Raw genomic sequence first — 17600 nt, 5'->3', positions numbered from 1 at the left:
TAGCAATCGCCAACCCCCCCCAAAGAAAAACCGCCGGACCCTTAGATGCGGAGCTGTTGGTGCAGGAGGAGGGCAGAGGGAGGGTTATCTTCTGAGGTCACACGTCTGTATCAAGGATAGCGCTGTGATGCTATGCAGTGCCTCCCCAGCTCCACCCCTCCTCTCACCTGGCACCTTTGCTTCTCCTTACAGACATTCCTGCTCTTCCCCATTCAAAATGGGAGGGAACGGGGGCTGCAACATCTTCTAGCTGACTAGACAGCTCTGCAGGTTCGCGCTCCTGCTGAGGAGATCTGTATACAGTGGAATTAGCTTTGTATCTCCCTTGACTAGATAAGTCTGCCATCCTTCTGAAGTCGATACAATGAGACCTGTTACTCCTGTCCAGGGGAACCACCTTATTAAAGCAGATACCTGTACCCCTTAGGCAATGTTAAATCATTTACTACACCACCCTACGCGTGCATCCTCACTTACGCTCTGCTCCCCCTTACAGCAAAAATCAGAAGGTCTTTGATTACGAGCCAACTCAAGGGGCCGTTTTTGCATTGCAACGCAGGTCCATTGAGGAAGCATGACTTGGGGAAATCATCTCTGGACACCCAGACCCAACCGATGGCTTCACATTTTTATCTCCCTCCCATTTTTCCTGGAGGACCAGCATCCCTTTGTGTAACAATGATAATTTAGAAGCGTGCGTGCTGGACCTTATAATCCGCTCCTAGTCCCTCCCTTGATTTACTACTTTTTAAGTTGACCATGTTAGGAGGCAAAGCTCACTGTTCTAAGGAGTCTTTTATATTAGAATGACCCCAGCACTAAGTGGGTTTCCGGAAACGGGTGGTAGTTTAGGAATAGTGCTTGATATTGTTGGAAGCAATGCTATTTTTCTGCTAACAGTTTTGTTTTCATTTTTGATCATCAGCTGCCCTCAGCCAGGCCAATGGACTAGCAGCCAAATTTGTCATTCACTGTCACATTCCTCAGTGGGGATCAGACAAATGTGAAGAGCAGCTGGAGAAGACCGTCAAGAACTGCTTGTCAGCTGCTGAAGATAAAAAGCTGAAGTCTGTGGCTTTCCCTACGTTCCCAAGTGGCAGGTAAGTTATACTACAAACGCTTGCTTACACAGAACAATTTTTATTTGGAACCCGATGTTTGCAGACTTTAAAGCTTTCACAGATCTGCATAGTTTGGCGATTTTACAACCTTTTCTCTCAATGTGTGAATTTAAGTATAACTTGAACAAATCAGCTTTTAAGTGTCTTCTGAAAGACATGAGGGAAAGTTTGGTGTTAGGTCGACAAAATGTAGTAGCTGCTCCATATTGGGATTGATGTTGTATCTGAATTATTCAGTGTCTATAGACTTTAGATGCATGTAGTCCCTGTATTTAGTCCTCTTTTGCTGCCAGATATGTAGGGCAGCTTAGATAAGTACAGGAGTTTCTTAAGCGCGAGGGTCTTGTATGTTGGACATTCAATTTTATGCGATGCTTGCGTCAGTCGTTGATCAGTAGATGCTGTGGTTGAACTTTTGGTAGACCTGTCAACGTAGTTCAGAATAACATTGAGTGGGGTGAGCAAGGGAGTCAGTCAAAATCCAATTGAGAGATCTGCAGAGCAGGGATTTCCGCTCCTTGATAAGTAGTCTGTACAAAACAAGAGCACCCTGCAACATACATACACCTGCATTCCGGATGACCCTAGACCCGTGCATGCTCAACTTATCTTAACCTCTTCGGCCCCTGGATCCTCTTCTAGTTCCTGGTTCACTTTCTCTACTTACCAAAGGGTTATGCAACCTCGCTGTGGGACACTCACCAGCATAGGCAATCTACACTCCCAGGTCCCTTTGGGCTCTGTACAAGATTAAACTTATCAGGGCTGTTTCTTTCCCTTCTGATTGCACAGGCAGCTTGGGGTGCACTCCGCCCTACAGCACAGGTTGGGCAGACTAAGTAGACATGTAGGATTTCGCCCCATCCCCCAAAAGCGTTCAAATATTCCTACATTCAAGGAAAAGTTTCTCACTGTTATAGGGCAGCCTGAATTCACCCCATATTCTGCTAGACCTGCTAGCCTATCCCTTACAGGATGTCCTAGTCCGCTTGCCTCAGTCCATTGTAAACCTGTAGTCTGCAGGCTCACTGTGCCATGGTTCCGGCTTTGGTGCGGACGCCTCCTTGAAGGACCACAGGATCGGAAGACTCATCTGAGCCCCACCAGGCTTTCACTTGAGGTTGCTCAATTTGAACCATATTCTTTGAATGCCACAGATACTCCACTTGCCTAGCACCAGTTATGCTCTCTCCAGCACCTCTTTCTGAGAAGTCGAGCCATTGGGCTTTTCAGATTTCTTTTTCCTTCTGTTCCTTACCTTTCATCTTGCAAACATGATATATGCATTGTAAACCTGTGCAGTCGAGTGTGTAAGCAATAACCACTGAGTGCTTGTGTTACCTTCTTGGGGGGCGGGAGTGGGGGAGTGGGGTTATGTATCCTGGACACATTATTTTTGTTAAGCACAGGGAGATTAAGTGATTTGCCTCAAATCGCATAATGTTGATCTTCCCTGCACAGACTCTAACCCGGTTCCCCAGCTTTGAGGTCGACCGGTCTAGCCATTTGTTTGGTGTATTTTGTTCTTTTGCCTTATAATCCTAAATAAACTCCTATAATTAATATAAATATATAAATATATATATATATATATATATATATATATATATATATATATATATATATATATATATATATATATATATATATATATATATATATATATCCTCTGTTACTCCTATCCCTCTCCCTCCACCGTCACTAAAGAGATGGTAGCGGGAATCACGCTGAGATCGCCCACCCCCCCCCAATAACCAGGACTATCCATAGTGATAACAGGGGCAACTGCAACACCAAGAGCCCAGCCCACACCCATACCAGACACCCACATTTACTGGTACCACTCACGTAAGGCTGTCCAAGATTCAACGGCCTAGCTCAACCTCGACCCCCACCACGACTCAGCCACAGAGATCCAGAAGAAAGCGCTGCAACGCCCTCCTGGGTTGTCCCAACCCTTTCCTCCATAAAGACGAACCAGCGAGTGGCCCTATTGGACAACCAGCTAGAAACTGTAATTCTGTGCCTCACTGAAATATTATGAAACCTCACCACACCCAAAAAGCCCTTGCAACACCCACATTAGACACCCTCCTTCGCCAATACTAATCACTTCAAGGCCTCACAAGACCCAACGGCTCAGATGGAACACAACCCCCCTCCCAAACCAGGCTCAGAGACCCAAAAGAACAAGAGCCACCATGTCCACAAAGGAAGCAATGGATCTTGCCTCCTCATTTGACACATCCACTACTGTCTCCTCTAGCTCCAAGATCCAGGTGATCACTGGTATGGGAAGTGGCTTGCCCCCCACCACCAGATCTTCAAGGCCCCTAGCCCTCACTAATATCCGCAGGGCACCCTTAATGAAGACACTCAAACGAGGGATCCAATACCAACTGCATGCTCATTAACTGCAGGTCGGCCTCCAAACATGCAACAGAACTGGCAGAGACCATCCTTACACATGACATAGACATCACGTTCATCACCGAAACGTGGCTAAACAAGTTCTCTCCCCCAATTATGGACATGCTTGTGCCCCCGGGCTTCGCTATTCTACACAAAGACAGAAAAAAACAGAGACGAGGAGGTATAGCAATCGTACATAAGAACAACATCTCTGTGACGGAAACAGACGCCCTGAAATATTTTCAATGTCTTACTACAACCATGAAGTTAAGTGACAACAGAAAACTACTAAATCATCTCCTCTACCATCCACCAAAAAACACCCCCTCTTTCGGAGAACACCTCTCCGACCTGTTAACTCAATGCTCACTCCATTACTCAAACATAATTATAGACCACCTCAATTTACACCGAAACTTGGAAAATAACGCGCGAATCAAAACCCTGAACCATCTCCTAATCAACCACAATCTCACCCAACACTGCATAGAGAGAACCCACAACAGAGGCTCAATCCTCGATGCCATTATCGCTCATGTAGAAACAGTCTCCATCGACCGCACCTTGCCTGTGGACTGGTCGGATCACCATATCCTTCTGTTCCACTTGAACCAAAAGATCCAAAACCAAGCCTGCACGCAGTACCCTCCACGCTGGATGAGAAATCTAAGTCCGATTCCCCTTGCAACCCTTGAGGAAAGGGTAAGCTCCCGCCTACCCAACCACACGGGTGAGCTCTCAGCAACAGAACTCACCTCACATTAAAACACCACTATGACCTCCCTTATGGACCAAATAGCCTCCCTGAAACTAAAGAGCCAGGATCATACCTTCTAGATCATGGTTCAATACATATCTAAACTCAGAAAGAAGAGAACTAAGAGCGGCAGAAAGACTGTGGCAAAACAACCCATCCACAATCCTACGAGCTAGACTCCAAGCACTAAGAGGGAGATACAAAAATCACATAAAAAATGAAAAAAGTCCTTCTTTTGCAATGCCCTTGACAACGCACAGAACAGGCCTAAAGAACTGTTCAGTCTCATCAGGCAACAAACCTCCAAGCCCCCTTTGACACAAGTTGTGGCCTCCAAAGACTTGGGTGACAACTTTGCCAGTCTCTTCAATGACAGAATCTCCAAGATAGAACTCTCCTTGGATGTACAAAGCAGTCCCCACGACAGTAAAACGCCCACTGAGTCAGAAGATATCACACCCAAGCACACTCCTAACTAATGGAAATCTTTCAAACCTCACTCTCTCCCTAGCTGCGCACTGGACCAAGTCTGTTAACGGCTCCTTGAGTACTGGAGTCTTGCCGGACTGTCTCAAAATCAGCCAAGTCAACTCTACTGAAAAAACCTGGCTCTGACACAAATGATCTGAATAACTTCAGACCAGTCTCTAACCTCCCTTTCCTAGCGAAAATCCTGGAAAGATGTGTTCTTCTCCAACTAACTCAACACCTAGACAGCACCAAACTTCTTTACTCTCATCAATCAGGGTTCAGAGTAAGTTGCTGTAAAGAGACAGCAATCCTAAATGTAATCGAGCCTTCGACACAGTTGACCATAAACTACTCATCAAAGCACTTCAAGAAAGGGCTGGTGCAGAGGAGGTGGTCTTAGTGTGGTTCACCTCTTTCCTACAGAACTGCACCCAAAGTATAAAAATCAAGACCTTCTTGTCTGACCCACTCCCTGTGAGCAGAGGTGTCCCCCAAGAGTCAGTACTCTTCCCCACCACTTTTCAACATCTATATGGAACCCCATACCACCATACTAAAAAAAATATATATATATGGTCTTCCACCTCTATGCAGACAATACCCAAATCTATCTGGAAACCTCCATATTAGAAGTCCAGCACTGGCTATCACGCAACCACTTAACTAAATCAAGACAAGACGGAAATCCTCATCTCCAACAAAGAGGAGAACCCCAAAATCACAGAATGGATAAAAGCCATTGATGCTCTCAACTACAACCTCACCCTAGGCGATTCTGCAAAATTGCTGGGAATCCCTCTGGACCCCGAACTAGACATGAGCAAACACATCAAGAAAACGGCAAAGAGCCCCTTTCTCAACCTTAAACTACTCAACAACAAAAAAAAACCCTCATCCCTCCGAGCGACCTCAAACAATCTACTCAATCCCTGGTACTGTTCAGACAGGACTACAGGATTGCAACCCTCACAGGAGCAGCAAAGTCACATCTTTCTCCCCTCAGATCAACTCTGAACTATACAAAAAATATGATCACATCTCGCCTGCATTCAGAGCTAAAATGACTCCCAGTCGAAATACGTGCCAACTGCAGAACCGCCTGTCTCACGCACAAAGCGCTGCACACAAGGAAACCCACCTACCTGGCTGCTAAACTCCAGAAGGCCAGTCAGACAAGCCTAAGGAGTACAAACACTCTGCTCCTTATCCCCCCGAAAACAAAAAACGCTTCTCGCTCCTTCACCGAAAATATGGAACTCCTTACCAGTCCATATCAGGACTAACCCCTCCTACTTAAAATTCAAAAGGCAGCTCAAAGACCTCCTCCTCAACCTATCTCTACCAAACAGATAGCTACAAACTAGCCGCCGAAGACAAGCCAAAGTAGCACTCAGATACTTTGTCATCTATTATGGCCTCTACCTCACGTCCCCCCCCCCTCCCCGGTCGACCCCCGTCGTGAGTCACCGTGCTTTTTAAGACTACCTTACGCGGGGCGGCATATGTTCTGTGTACATTCTACTGTGATAACTTACCATACAAGTGACATTCTGCACTCTACGACGATATTCTGCGATGCGTCATGAGTCATTGTATATACTAAAATGCTTAATGTATCCTAAGAGTGGTTCATGCTGTGAAGCTCTCCAATACATTAGGGTCTGGCTAGCACTATATAATACTCCTTAAAATTAGGAAGAAGGAAAATAAACAATTACAATTAAAAAAAAACACTAAATAATTGCAAATAAAAAAATACTAGATAATTCCTGAAACTCATGGGAACATAGGCACTTAGTATTTAATCATGAACGATGGTTTTTAAAATGTCAATATTTAGTCAAGATTACTGAAGGCAATGAATGCCACTTCAATTTTAAGTCAAATGGCCAACACCCTTAGCCTTTCACAAAGAGACTTTTAGCCAAAGATTTAATCCAAAAGTCCATGTCCAAACATGGATGTAGCAACATACATGCAATGCGTGCCCAGTGAAAGAATAAAAAAACACAGTCCGAAAGATATGACCAGGATTATCATTTTTGTGTGCTTATAAGCAGCCAGCAGTTAATTAGGAAATTCTGTAAGAGGAAAACCAGCCTGGGGCTCAGCAGAGGCATAGAAGACCCTGTGACATCCCCAGGATCATGCCACTGCCCGTGCAATCTTAAGGATGCCCTCTCCACTACATATAAAGGAAAGCTTTTCTTTCCCTGCCATAACTGGATGCAGATAACCACATTGTAATGGTCCTCTTCATTATGCAGACTGGCTGTGCTCTATAGCCATCCGCATCCAGGCCACCTCTGGCCGGTTAGCACCCCAAACATTCTGTGAAAAGTAGACTCATCCGCTTTCAAGCAGTGGGGTCTGTCACACACAGAAGGTTCAGATACACTACTGTCACTACTTTCATGTAATACCTGTGATGCAGCGCTACTCCGGAAATAATTTCTAAAACATAATCACCCTTTCCTTGAAGTATTTAATCATTCATTGCCTCATCTGTGTGCCCATAACACTGCGAGTCACTCATACATACTTTCTCTCTACTTAGAAACCGACTATGCGATGTGCGACTTCACTTGCCACACTTCCTCTGCCTGCAGACAAGAGTAACTAGCTTCCCACACTTTCTGGAAGCCTTTTCAGGATTACATATAACCTAATACAAACTCAACAGATGTTAGTCATAATTCTGTACATCATATCCTGTATACATCACTCTATACATTATCCTAGCTAAATCTATAGCAACCAATGCTCTGCTACTCTGTTAATTACTTGCAGCGCTACTCCGGAAATAATTTCTAAAACCTCATTACCCTTTCCTTGAAGTATTTAATCCTTCATTTCCTCCTCAGTGGGGCCCATAACACTGCGAGTCACTCATACATACTTTCTCTCTACTTCATGGATTGGTGTGAATCAAAGGAGAGCTGCTGGACCATAGCGGAGTGTCTAACATTTTAACTAACTATTTATAATATATACATCTGCAGTTTAAATTGTTTACCGTGGTTTTCCATAAAACAAATTATACAGACACACCACCATTGATTGTCGATAGATCTGCTAGTAAAAATTAGGCTAAGGATGAACAAGACCAGCTTAAATATTTAATGATCTAATTTTTATTTAAAGAGAGATTTTCTAGCATTCCCATTTTTATTTGTTTTGTTTATTCATTTGATGCAAATAGATTTAAGGTAAGGAAGATATGTAATTCATACATTTATATTTTTTTTAATTCAAAAGTTCAGAAATAATACATTATTATTGAGATAATTGTATGCAAATATTAGCAAAAGACCTAATAGTTCCCTAAGCTTTCCTCCCTATTCTCTGTAGCTGTTAACCTCATCTAAGGACTCCGTACTTATTCAAATAACTTCAAAGTTAAAAAGAATATCAAAGTTCTTACGCCTCAGGAAAGTTCAGCATTCTGGCAGCATGTCGGAATACGCAGATAGAAATCGAAGAAGAGAGTTTTTTCTTAACTCATGACGTACTCTTTTATACCCTTTCTCTCTAACTGACCTACCTAAACTCTGCAACATTTAGGGTCTTCTCCAATTTTGATTGGACAATCCAAGGGGTGGATAAGCATAACCTCATCATGTCATTGTTTTAGTTTCACATGATCCTTTCAATAAAATGTTCATTGTTTTAATACACATCCGCTTCCTTCCAGTTCTTCAAATTGCAATACTATTCTGCGATCTCACGTTTTCACACCACGAACATCCAATTTGTTGGCACTCAGCTGGCTTTTCAGGGCGCACTGTCCTTGAACTACTCCACTCGAGCACAAGCAGCTCATACTTGACTTGCAGCCTTTTTTCATATTATGCGTACTGCATCTCAATCTCGGAGTTTCAAAAGCGTCCATCTGTGCACTAGGCCTCACAGGCCAGAACGGGAACTATTATAGAAACAAACACAATTAAATGTTAACTATTGAATTATAACCCTTCTGTTTACCTCCCCCTTTCTGAGGTATCCTTGTTAGTTATTACCTAGCAAATAAAGCAACGTATAGGCACCTTTATACTCACTTGTCTTTAATGTTTTTGCCACAAATACATAAACAGAAAGCACATTCATGCCACTTTTGGTTAATTTATAACGTATGCATTAGTGTTAGACAAAAGATCACTCAGTCGATTATGTTTGCAACATAAGCATATTAGTTTTCCCACGTGTACTTGTGTGAGTGCATTCTATTCAACTTTGATTATTTTCAAAACCACAGAATTCATATTGTTATGCGGAAGTAACTTTACGAGCGGCATACACAATTTTAGTTTTTCCACCTCACTCCATCACCTGTAGATTAATCACAATAGAGGTCTACAGGAAGAATCTTGGTAGCACATCTCTTTTCAGAATACGGGCGATAAAGACCTTTATGGAGTAATTAAACACAACTTTGTCAACTAGAAAACTATTCCCAATACGAGATGTTTAATGTAACTCGCCACCATTCTGTCAAGGAAGGTGGAACTCTTGGTGCCGATAGCTTCTGTATTTGATGTAGCGATTTAAGGCAGGGTATGTGAATGAATAGTTCAACCTTTTATTTACCACCGACTTGTTCAAAAGTTATAACTTCATTTCCACCTGAAGATCATTTCAGTTTTTAATTTCTGAAGACCTTCGAATTTGATTTTTTTTTAACGGTTAAGTACATATAGATATGACAAATCTGTAAACCGCCTTTAAATAGCACTATAATATGGATTTACCGGTCCAAACAGTTTTATCCATCAGTAATAACGATTACCAAATTGTGAAACAATACATTAGAGGTCATGTCTTGATTACCTATTTTTGCCTAGAAATGCACTTGTCTTCGCTGCCTCACTTATCAATGAATTAAAGATTGCATGGGTTCAGATATGCTGACTCTTGGAAAAGTGATTATTCTTTTAAAAGTAAGCCCCTTCGTTCGCATTCATCTAGTTAGTCTAGTTGTTTTTTATTTCTAGAAAGCTTAGTCTGTTTGAAGTTTCACCAGCTAAAAGAAAAATGTGAATGATTACTTACCCTTTCCATTCCTTTGATTAAAATCAATCAATATACTTGTAGAGCGCGCTACTCACCCGTGAGGGTCTCAAGGCGCTGGGGGTTGGAGAGAGTCGCTACTGTTCGAAGAGCCAGGTCTTGAGGTGTTTCCTGAATGTGAGGTGGTTCTGGGTCAGTCGTAGGTGGCGGGCAGCGAGTTCCACGTCTTGGCCGCCAGGTAGGAGAATGATCTTCCGGCGGTGGTTCTGCGGATCCGTAGGGCGAGGCTGGCGGAGCAGAGTTTGCATGTTGGAGTGTAGAACGTGAGACTGTTGTTGAGGTGTTCGGGACCTATGTCGTGGAGCGCTTTGTGTGCGTGGGTGAGGAGCCTGAACATGATCCTTTTGTTGATGGGGAACCAGTGCAGGTCTCTCAGGTGGGCTGATATGTGGCTGTGGCGGGGGATGTCGAGGATAAGTCATGCGGATGTGTTCTGTATGCGTTGGAGTCTTTTCTGAAGTTTGACTGTGGTTCCTGCGTATAGGGCGTTCCTGTATTCTAGTCGGCTGGTGACGAGAGCCTGGGTGACCGTCTTTCTAGTTCCGGTAGGGATCCACCGGAAGATCTTATGGAGCATGCGCAGGATGTTGGAGCATGAAGATGAGATGGCGTTGACTTGCTTGGTCATCGTGAGAGAGGAGTCAAGGATGAATCCCAGGTTGCGTGCGTGGTCAGTGGGTGTTGGTGCGGTGCCCAGTTCTGTGGGCAACAGTAGTCGTCCCAGGCGGATGGGGATGGTCATGGTCCGAGGATGAGGACCTAGTCTTGTCTGAGTTCAGTTTCAGACGGCTGAGTTTCATCCATTCAGCAATGTTTTTCATTCCTTCCTGGAAGTGGAGTTTGGCGGTGGCGGGGTCTTTGGTGAGGGAAGAGTATCAGCTGGGTGTCGTCAGTGTATGAGATGATGTTGAGGTTGTGTTTACGTGTGATGGTGGCGAGGGGGCTCATGTAGATATTGAAGAGGGTTGGGCTGAGCGATGAGCCTTGAGGTACGCCGCAGATCTCGGTGGCCGTGGAAGGGAGGGAGGCGAACTCTCTGGGTTCTGTCGGAGAGGAATGAGGTGATCCAGTCCAGGGCTTTACCTTTTAAAAGGTTGCATTTGCCACTAACAAGTGCAGAAAGCATAATTGAAGGGACATTCTTTGTACCTGCAGGTGGCAGTTGTCCAGCACTGGATCTTTAATTAACATGCTTGAAATAGCCTTTAAATGATTTGTAATCTACCCACCTAATTTTATAACCCAAGCGTGAGCCAGTAAGCTGGAGAGGCTCAGAGCTCTACTCCCTCTTTAGGGTCACCTTTTGAATTTCTTTCACACATCTAATGAATGGATGGAAATCCTTTTACTTTTCTCCAAGAGTGACTTTTCAAGTGTATACCTAGTTTTATGGGCTCTGGCTTTTCGTTCTTCTGTAGAAGATGAATATCCATCTCATTTTTGTGGTTGGATGGCTAAATTCAAAGACATTTGCTGCATCATGACACTCTTACAAGAAAGAAAATCCTCTTCAATTCTTGCAAGTCCTTTGGAGCTAGAAAGGAGTTTGTGAATGACCCACATAATACCTGTTGCTTCTACAGAAGGATGGTCACTCTTAGAAAAAATGTACATTTATGATAACTTTAGCTCCAGGATACTTGTGTATCCAAAAGAACAGCTACTACTAGTACTTAAAGCATCTTCGCCTAGTAGTGTCTTTCTAGAGTGCTCCTTCAGACACTACTGCAAAAACAGAAAATTTGACACAAAGATTTTGTCAGCAAAACGCCTTTTAGTTTGCCTCTAAAGGATAATACATTTGTTGCGTGACTAAACCTTTTGTAAGATGCTAAAAATATTTTAACAGATGTTTCAGTCTGATATACTGCACAGCCCTGTTAAAAAAAAAATGGTCACCAATGCCACAGTCAACAATAAGCAAGAAGCAGCTAGTGAAAGCACTGGTATCTGAAAGAGACTATACGTATCAGTACCCTTGAGTGCTGGTAGGTGGCGGCAATATTTTGCGTTCGCCGCCTGTGTCGTGATCACCAGGATGACGTTGCGGTATCTACTTAGAATGCGCCCTCGTGCGCTGACGTCCGTTCGTTCTTTTTCTGCGCCAGTGAGAGCGGTATCTCTAGTCACTTTTTACCTAATATTTTTTACTTTTGTCGACTTTTTTTCGAGTCGTCCGACTCCTGGTGCATGTAGGGATGTCCTGACCTTGGACTGGCTTAAAGGTTTGTGACTCCTGTCACAAATTGATGTCGATTTAAAGACCCTCACCTTGTGTGCCTTTTGACCACGACCCGAAGTCATGCTCCCACTGCTGGGCCATGAACCCGAAGTCTGCGGCAGTGGTCCCAAAAGCTTCTTGAGGCTCTGCAGTCAGCTCCACGCCGCTCTAGGTCCTAGTCGCGGGACCGGTCGCAGAGCCATCACCACCACACATCTTCGAAGTCTTTGTCTTCAGGTAAGTCTGAGCACAAAAAGGAGGCGAAAAAGCATTGTCACTCTTCGCGTTCTCCCTGTTCGTCGGCCGACATGAAGCAGGATACGGATGGTGGTCATCCTGCAGCTCTCCCTGTGGAGCCTGCTGTACCGGCTCAGAGCTTCCCTCCTTTTCCGGGAGCCAGAGCGACCCCTGCCCAACTTCATAGTTTTTGCGAAGCACATCACTCTCCTTTGGCAGCCTGACTCTGCCGGCGCGCTTTCGGGCCCGCAGACTCTGCTAGGATTCTAGGTCTTCGAACCTGGTGGCTTGGGTGCAGCAGGGATCCAGGCTTGGATCCGGATCAGCGGCGGTCTACTTTTCAACACCAACTTCTCTGGCGTTGAATCCACTAACGGCAACTCTGCCCCCTCTGACGCCAGTTGTGTCCTCAGCTGGCGTAGACCCCGGCCCCCACCTTGACCTGGACATGATGCCCGACCGACGCTGTATCCGGCACCGAGCGGTACTTTTGGTACCACTTTCCTATCCCGCTGTTCCTTTTCGCCCTGAGCGGCAGCCAGAAGTGGACGAGGAGGACTGGGAGGTTTCCGGTGATCCTTTAGCTGACCAGTTGAGTGAACTGTACTGGTGAGAGGAGGTGGGTGATGCCAGAGGTCTGGATACCTCACCAGACCCTGGTATGCTTTCTCTTCCTACCGTGGCTATGGAGGATGGAGCCTCCTACACAGTGGTGTTGCGTAGGGCAGCTGAGGCCTTGAACTTTGAGCTTCCTACGATGGAGGGCAGGAGCAACCTCCTGACCGAGGTGCTTCAACCGGCAGCAGCCTCTTCGGAGCCCCTACTGCCATTCAATGAGGCCCTTACTGACATTTTTCTGGGCACCTGGTCCAGGCCCAGCATAGGAGCTCATGCAATAGGATTATAACCTGACGCCACCGCCCGGCCCGGGTGACCCACTTTTCCTCTCCCAACACTCTACCCTGGAGAGCTTGGTGGTTCAAGCCTTTACTTCTAAGGGCACATTCCCTACTGCTCCCCCAGAATAGGGTATCTAAGAAGCTGAATGATCTAGGGAAGATGTTTTCCTCCAGCTTGGGACTGCGATCGGTGAACACTGCATGTCTTTTGTGCCGTTGTTCCCACTCTGTGAGAAAGTGCCATCTTTCTTGCCTTGGTATGCCCCCACTTTTTTCTACACTGATGATCTGCTTTGACTGAGTGTGCTCTGGTTTCCTGCCTACCAGGTACCCAGGGCCTGTGTTCCTTCCCTAAAACTGTATTGAAACTAAAACCCAATTGGCATCTCTGGCCACCTATCAGTCCTTAGTAAATGGTAGCCGGGGCATGGGGACCGGAGAAGACCCCTGAGGACTGCAGCACTTATTGTGCCCCCCTCAGGGGCCCTGTACCCTGACACCCACACACTGCCTTTGCAGGCTGAGTGTCTAAGTACAGAACTAAACCAAGAGTCGACATGGCACACATCCCTGGGTGCCAGGCCCACAGAACCCACAGCCCTGGCATACTTCAGTCACCCCTCTGGCAGGGTGCCCTATGCCAGAGGTGTGGGCACAGGTGCATGAGCCCTGTGCCCCTACAGTACCCAGGGCCATTCCTGGGCACTGTAAGTGCAGTGATGCCATTAAGAGTATATGGTGAGGTCGACATTGCGAACTCCACAGCACCATAATCGCTACACTGAGGACTGACAAGTTGTATCAAACTTCTCAGCACATTAAATCCACACTGATCCCAGTGTGGGATTTAATGAGAAATGCACCACAGAGGGCATCTTAGAGATGCATCCTGAAACCTAATCACAATCCACGTCTGGGCTGAGTGGCTGCAGAGTCTGCCACACAGCAGACATGTTGCTGGACCCCTGGGTGGAGTGCACCACGCTCTCCTGGGCCTGCAACAATGCACATCCTGGGGGAGGTGCTAGGTCTCCTCCCCCAGGATGGGCAGGGGGAAGCTTCCAAGGCATTCCGCCTCTGTGAGCTTCTCCAGACCATTTGCTGTACCCAGCAACTGGCCCCCACTCTGGCGGGAAGACTGGCGGGAAAAACTACGTCTGGAAGGGGGGTGTGCCAACCTGTGCCCACCCCACCCCTCAGGTGGGAGAGACTAGGTGAAGCACGACCCCGGGCTCCGGCCATCTTGAAGATGGGGAGCCCCGCCCAATCACAGCTAGGCTCCTGCCCCCCCTCCCACAGGGGCAAAGCAGGCTAGGGGCTGTACCCACCCCAGGACAGGGACCTATTGGTCCTTGCCCTACCTGTAACACCCCTAAATTCAGTATTTAGGGGCACCCTGAACCTTCCTTCCTCAGATCCCGATACCAAAACAAGAAAGTTCAAGAAGAATTGGACCCGCCGCGCAGCTGCTAACAGGACGAGAACAACTACCTTGGCCCCAGCCCTACCGGCCTGTCGATCCAGGAACCTGCTCCTGCCTAAATCCCGGCGACTCCTGCGGACAGCAACCTTGGGACACCCAGAGTACCTGCCTGCCTTGACCATCCTAAAGATTGGGACTCCCATCAGCAGAGGCTCTGCTGACACAACCCCTGGTGCCAGCCAGGAAGCTCCCGATCAGCCCACTCTGCACCTGCCGAGCCCAACCGAACCCAGACCACGAGGACGTCCCCCCGGCCACTGGGACCCGAAGCCCAGTGCCCAAAGACCCTCCTCGAAGAACCAGACAACGCCTGCAGACTCAGAACCAGGGGCCACCTCAACGGCGACCAGCTGAGGGTAAGCTTTTCCGACACCCAAAGACGCACCTTACAGCCCCCTGTGCCACCCTTTGGGGTACCTACCTGTGCTCCAAGATCCCAACTTACCTCTCAAAGTGCTGGTCGCCCCTGGAGAGTCTCCGTCCCTGAGCCTGCAGCCTTTGTTCCTTTTTGACATTTCTCATTGGATAACATTGAGCGCCCGACGGCTCAAAAGCACTGTGCATCCAGCTGCCAGAGTGCCGCTGGCTGTGCCACCTTTGTCCTGTCCTACTTTCCCCTTTGCCCCTGAGCAAGTGACCAGGAGTCCAGCTCCCACAGCTGCATGGCTGCTAACCAGCAGCCACCAACTGGAGGCCCCCTTTCCCTCATTGGATAACATTGGGCCTAACTAACTCTGCACCCGGCTGCCCCTGTGCCGCTGGGGGTGAACTAACCTTACTTACCTGACCCTGGGGAATACCAGAGTCTAGGCCCAGAACCCTAACTTCACCAGCCAAGTACTCACCTGGAAACCGGTAACTCACTTACCCGCCATTGGATAACATTGACTGGTTTGACTTGAAAAATCTTCCAAGTGTGAAGTTTTGGAAACTAAAAATATTCATATAAAATCACCCGAATTCCGAAGTACTCACCTGTGATCAGGGGAGAAGCCAGTACTGCACCTTGTAGCCCAGTACTGAACCACAAAAGTAATCCTTTCCGGGTTTACTGGTAATCTGTATGTTCGAGGCATGTGGGCTGCTGAATTCATATCTCTGCATAGATCGCCACCTAGTGTTGGGTCCGGATGATTGCACATTGTTGTCCTGGAAGAGTCTTCGAAGTATCACGAGATAGGTGGCTCCTCCCCTGGACTACAGTGCGCATGGGCATCCTCGACATCCTTAGATTGTTTTTTTTTTTCCGCCATTGGGTTCGGATGTACTTTCCTTTACTCGAAGTTCGGAATCAAAACTAGACTTTCTAAAGGCCAAAAGGCCTTCGGTATTGTCTCGAATCTGTGCCGACAGCTTCTTTACAAACTTTAATCACCTTGGGACGTCAAATCGGGCCGCGGGCCTTCTCGGCGCCACGCGACCAGTCGTCGATGGAACGGAGCCCATTTAAAAGATATCCTCTTTGTAACTCTAAATACCCACATATCGATAAACACCCAGTTTGTAACAAGTGTTTATCTCCTGAACATAATGAATCCGACTGCCTAGCTTGTGCCCAATTTCGATCCAAGAAGACACTTCGGACTCGATGGGCCGCTAGACTCATCATGCAAAAACAAGCACCAGAGCCAGATATCTTCGGCGACGAAGATCTTGTTGAGGACTAAGAATACGAAGAACTGTCGGATCAAGCATCAGAGCTACTACTACATCGAAAACGAAGAACGCCTCGTCGATGTAGGGGGGACGACGAACAAGGGATGGGAGCCGTAGAGGACGACTCCAGTGATGAACCAGGCCCAACGGTAAGTACGGGGGCCTATACCTTTACCTCCATGGATCCACAGGCTCAGGTCGAGGCATCGCCACAAGGCCTTAGCCAAGATCTCGAAAGACCTTCTGTAGCCCCGCAATACAGTCCGGCTAAGAATATTCACAAAGAGCCATCGGATCAACGTACTCCGAGATTGGTGATACCAAAAATGGTGGAAAACGAAACCGAAACTGGTCGACTACACGGTCTTCGGACCACACTACGTCGATCCATCGGAGTCCACACCAAAGAAACTCGTCTACAATACAGTCTTCGAGCCGAACTATATCGATCCATCGGCGTCGAATACAAGGGTCGTCGAGCCGAAAACCAGAGGCCCTATATCGACTCCAAAACAAAAGGGCGTCGAACCGAAAACATCTGCGTCGGTGTCGACGGCCGACAACACAAAAAAAACTCGACCCAAAGAAGGTTGTCGACCCCAAACTCAAAGGCGACAAACCATTGGCTCTGACAAAGAAAACAATCAAGCCCAAGAAAATCGACCCATAAAAAGGCCATCGAACCAACACCAAAGGGCGTCGATCCGAAGCCATCGGTTCCGAAATAGACACAAGCCCATAATCGAACCAAAGAAAACTGCTGACGCAGGAAAAACTTCGGCTCCAAAGACACAAGCACTACAGAAACAAACTGTAGCGCCAGAAAAAAACATCGGACCGATTAAGTTTGGCCTCCCACCTTCCTCAAAAACAAAGGCGGGCGACCCAAAAAGCGGCATCGAACCAAAACAAACTAAGCAAAAGACATTGGCTAAAACACCCACAACTGCTGAACAGGAAATCCTACATCCAGACCCTGAATCAGTTGAACAGTCAAAACTTTACATTGACCCAAACTCTGGGAAAGTCACTCTCTACAATAGGAAAATCAGACCAGAGACTGTGAAAGAGACTTACACTATACCACTCAAAAAGAAAAGGGACTGTTCTACTTCACCTATTCTATTTGAGACTATTCAGCCAACTAGGCCTAACCAATACTCCTATACACCCACACACTCAGATGAAGAGGTGGATGAGGAATATGATCAGGAATACAGCTACCCGGTAGACACGGACCAAGACGGTCACACTCAACCATGGGCTGACCCCGTAC

At 46.6% G+C, this 17600-nt stretch overlaps 1 protein-coding gene across 1 annotated transcript in view; it reads left to right on the top strand.

Moving 5' to 3' along the window:
- Window positions 1-17600, top strand: part of MACROH2A2 (macroH2A.2 histone) — a 140633-nt gene that overhangs the window by 106829 nt on the left and 16204 nt on the right. Inside the window, exon 8 of the mRNA XM_086922127.1 lies at window positions 926-1100. Within this exon, the coding sequence (XP_086778253.1) occupies window positions 926-1100 (175 nt within the window). The remainder of the gene's footprint in view (window positions 1-925; window positions 1101-17600) is intronic.

The sequence above is a fragment of the Lissotriton vulgaris genome, chromosome 5, assembly GCF_964263255.1.
Source record: "Lissotriton vulgaris chromosome 5, aLisVul1.2, whole genome shotgun sequence".
NCBI classification, from domain to species: Eukaryota; Metazoa; Chordata; class Amphibia; order Caudata; family Salamandridae; genus Lissotriton; species Lissotriton vulgaris.
This window is presented reverse-complemented; position numbering and strand designations above follow the sequence as displayed.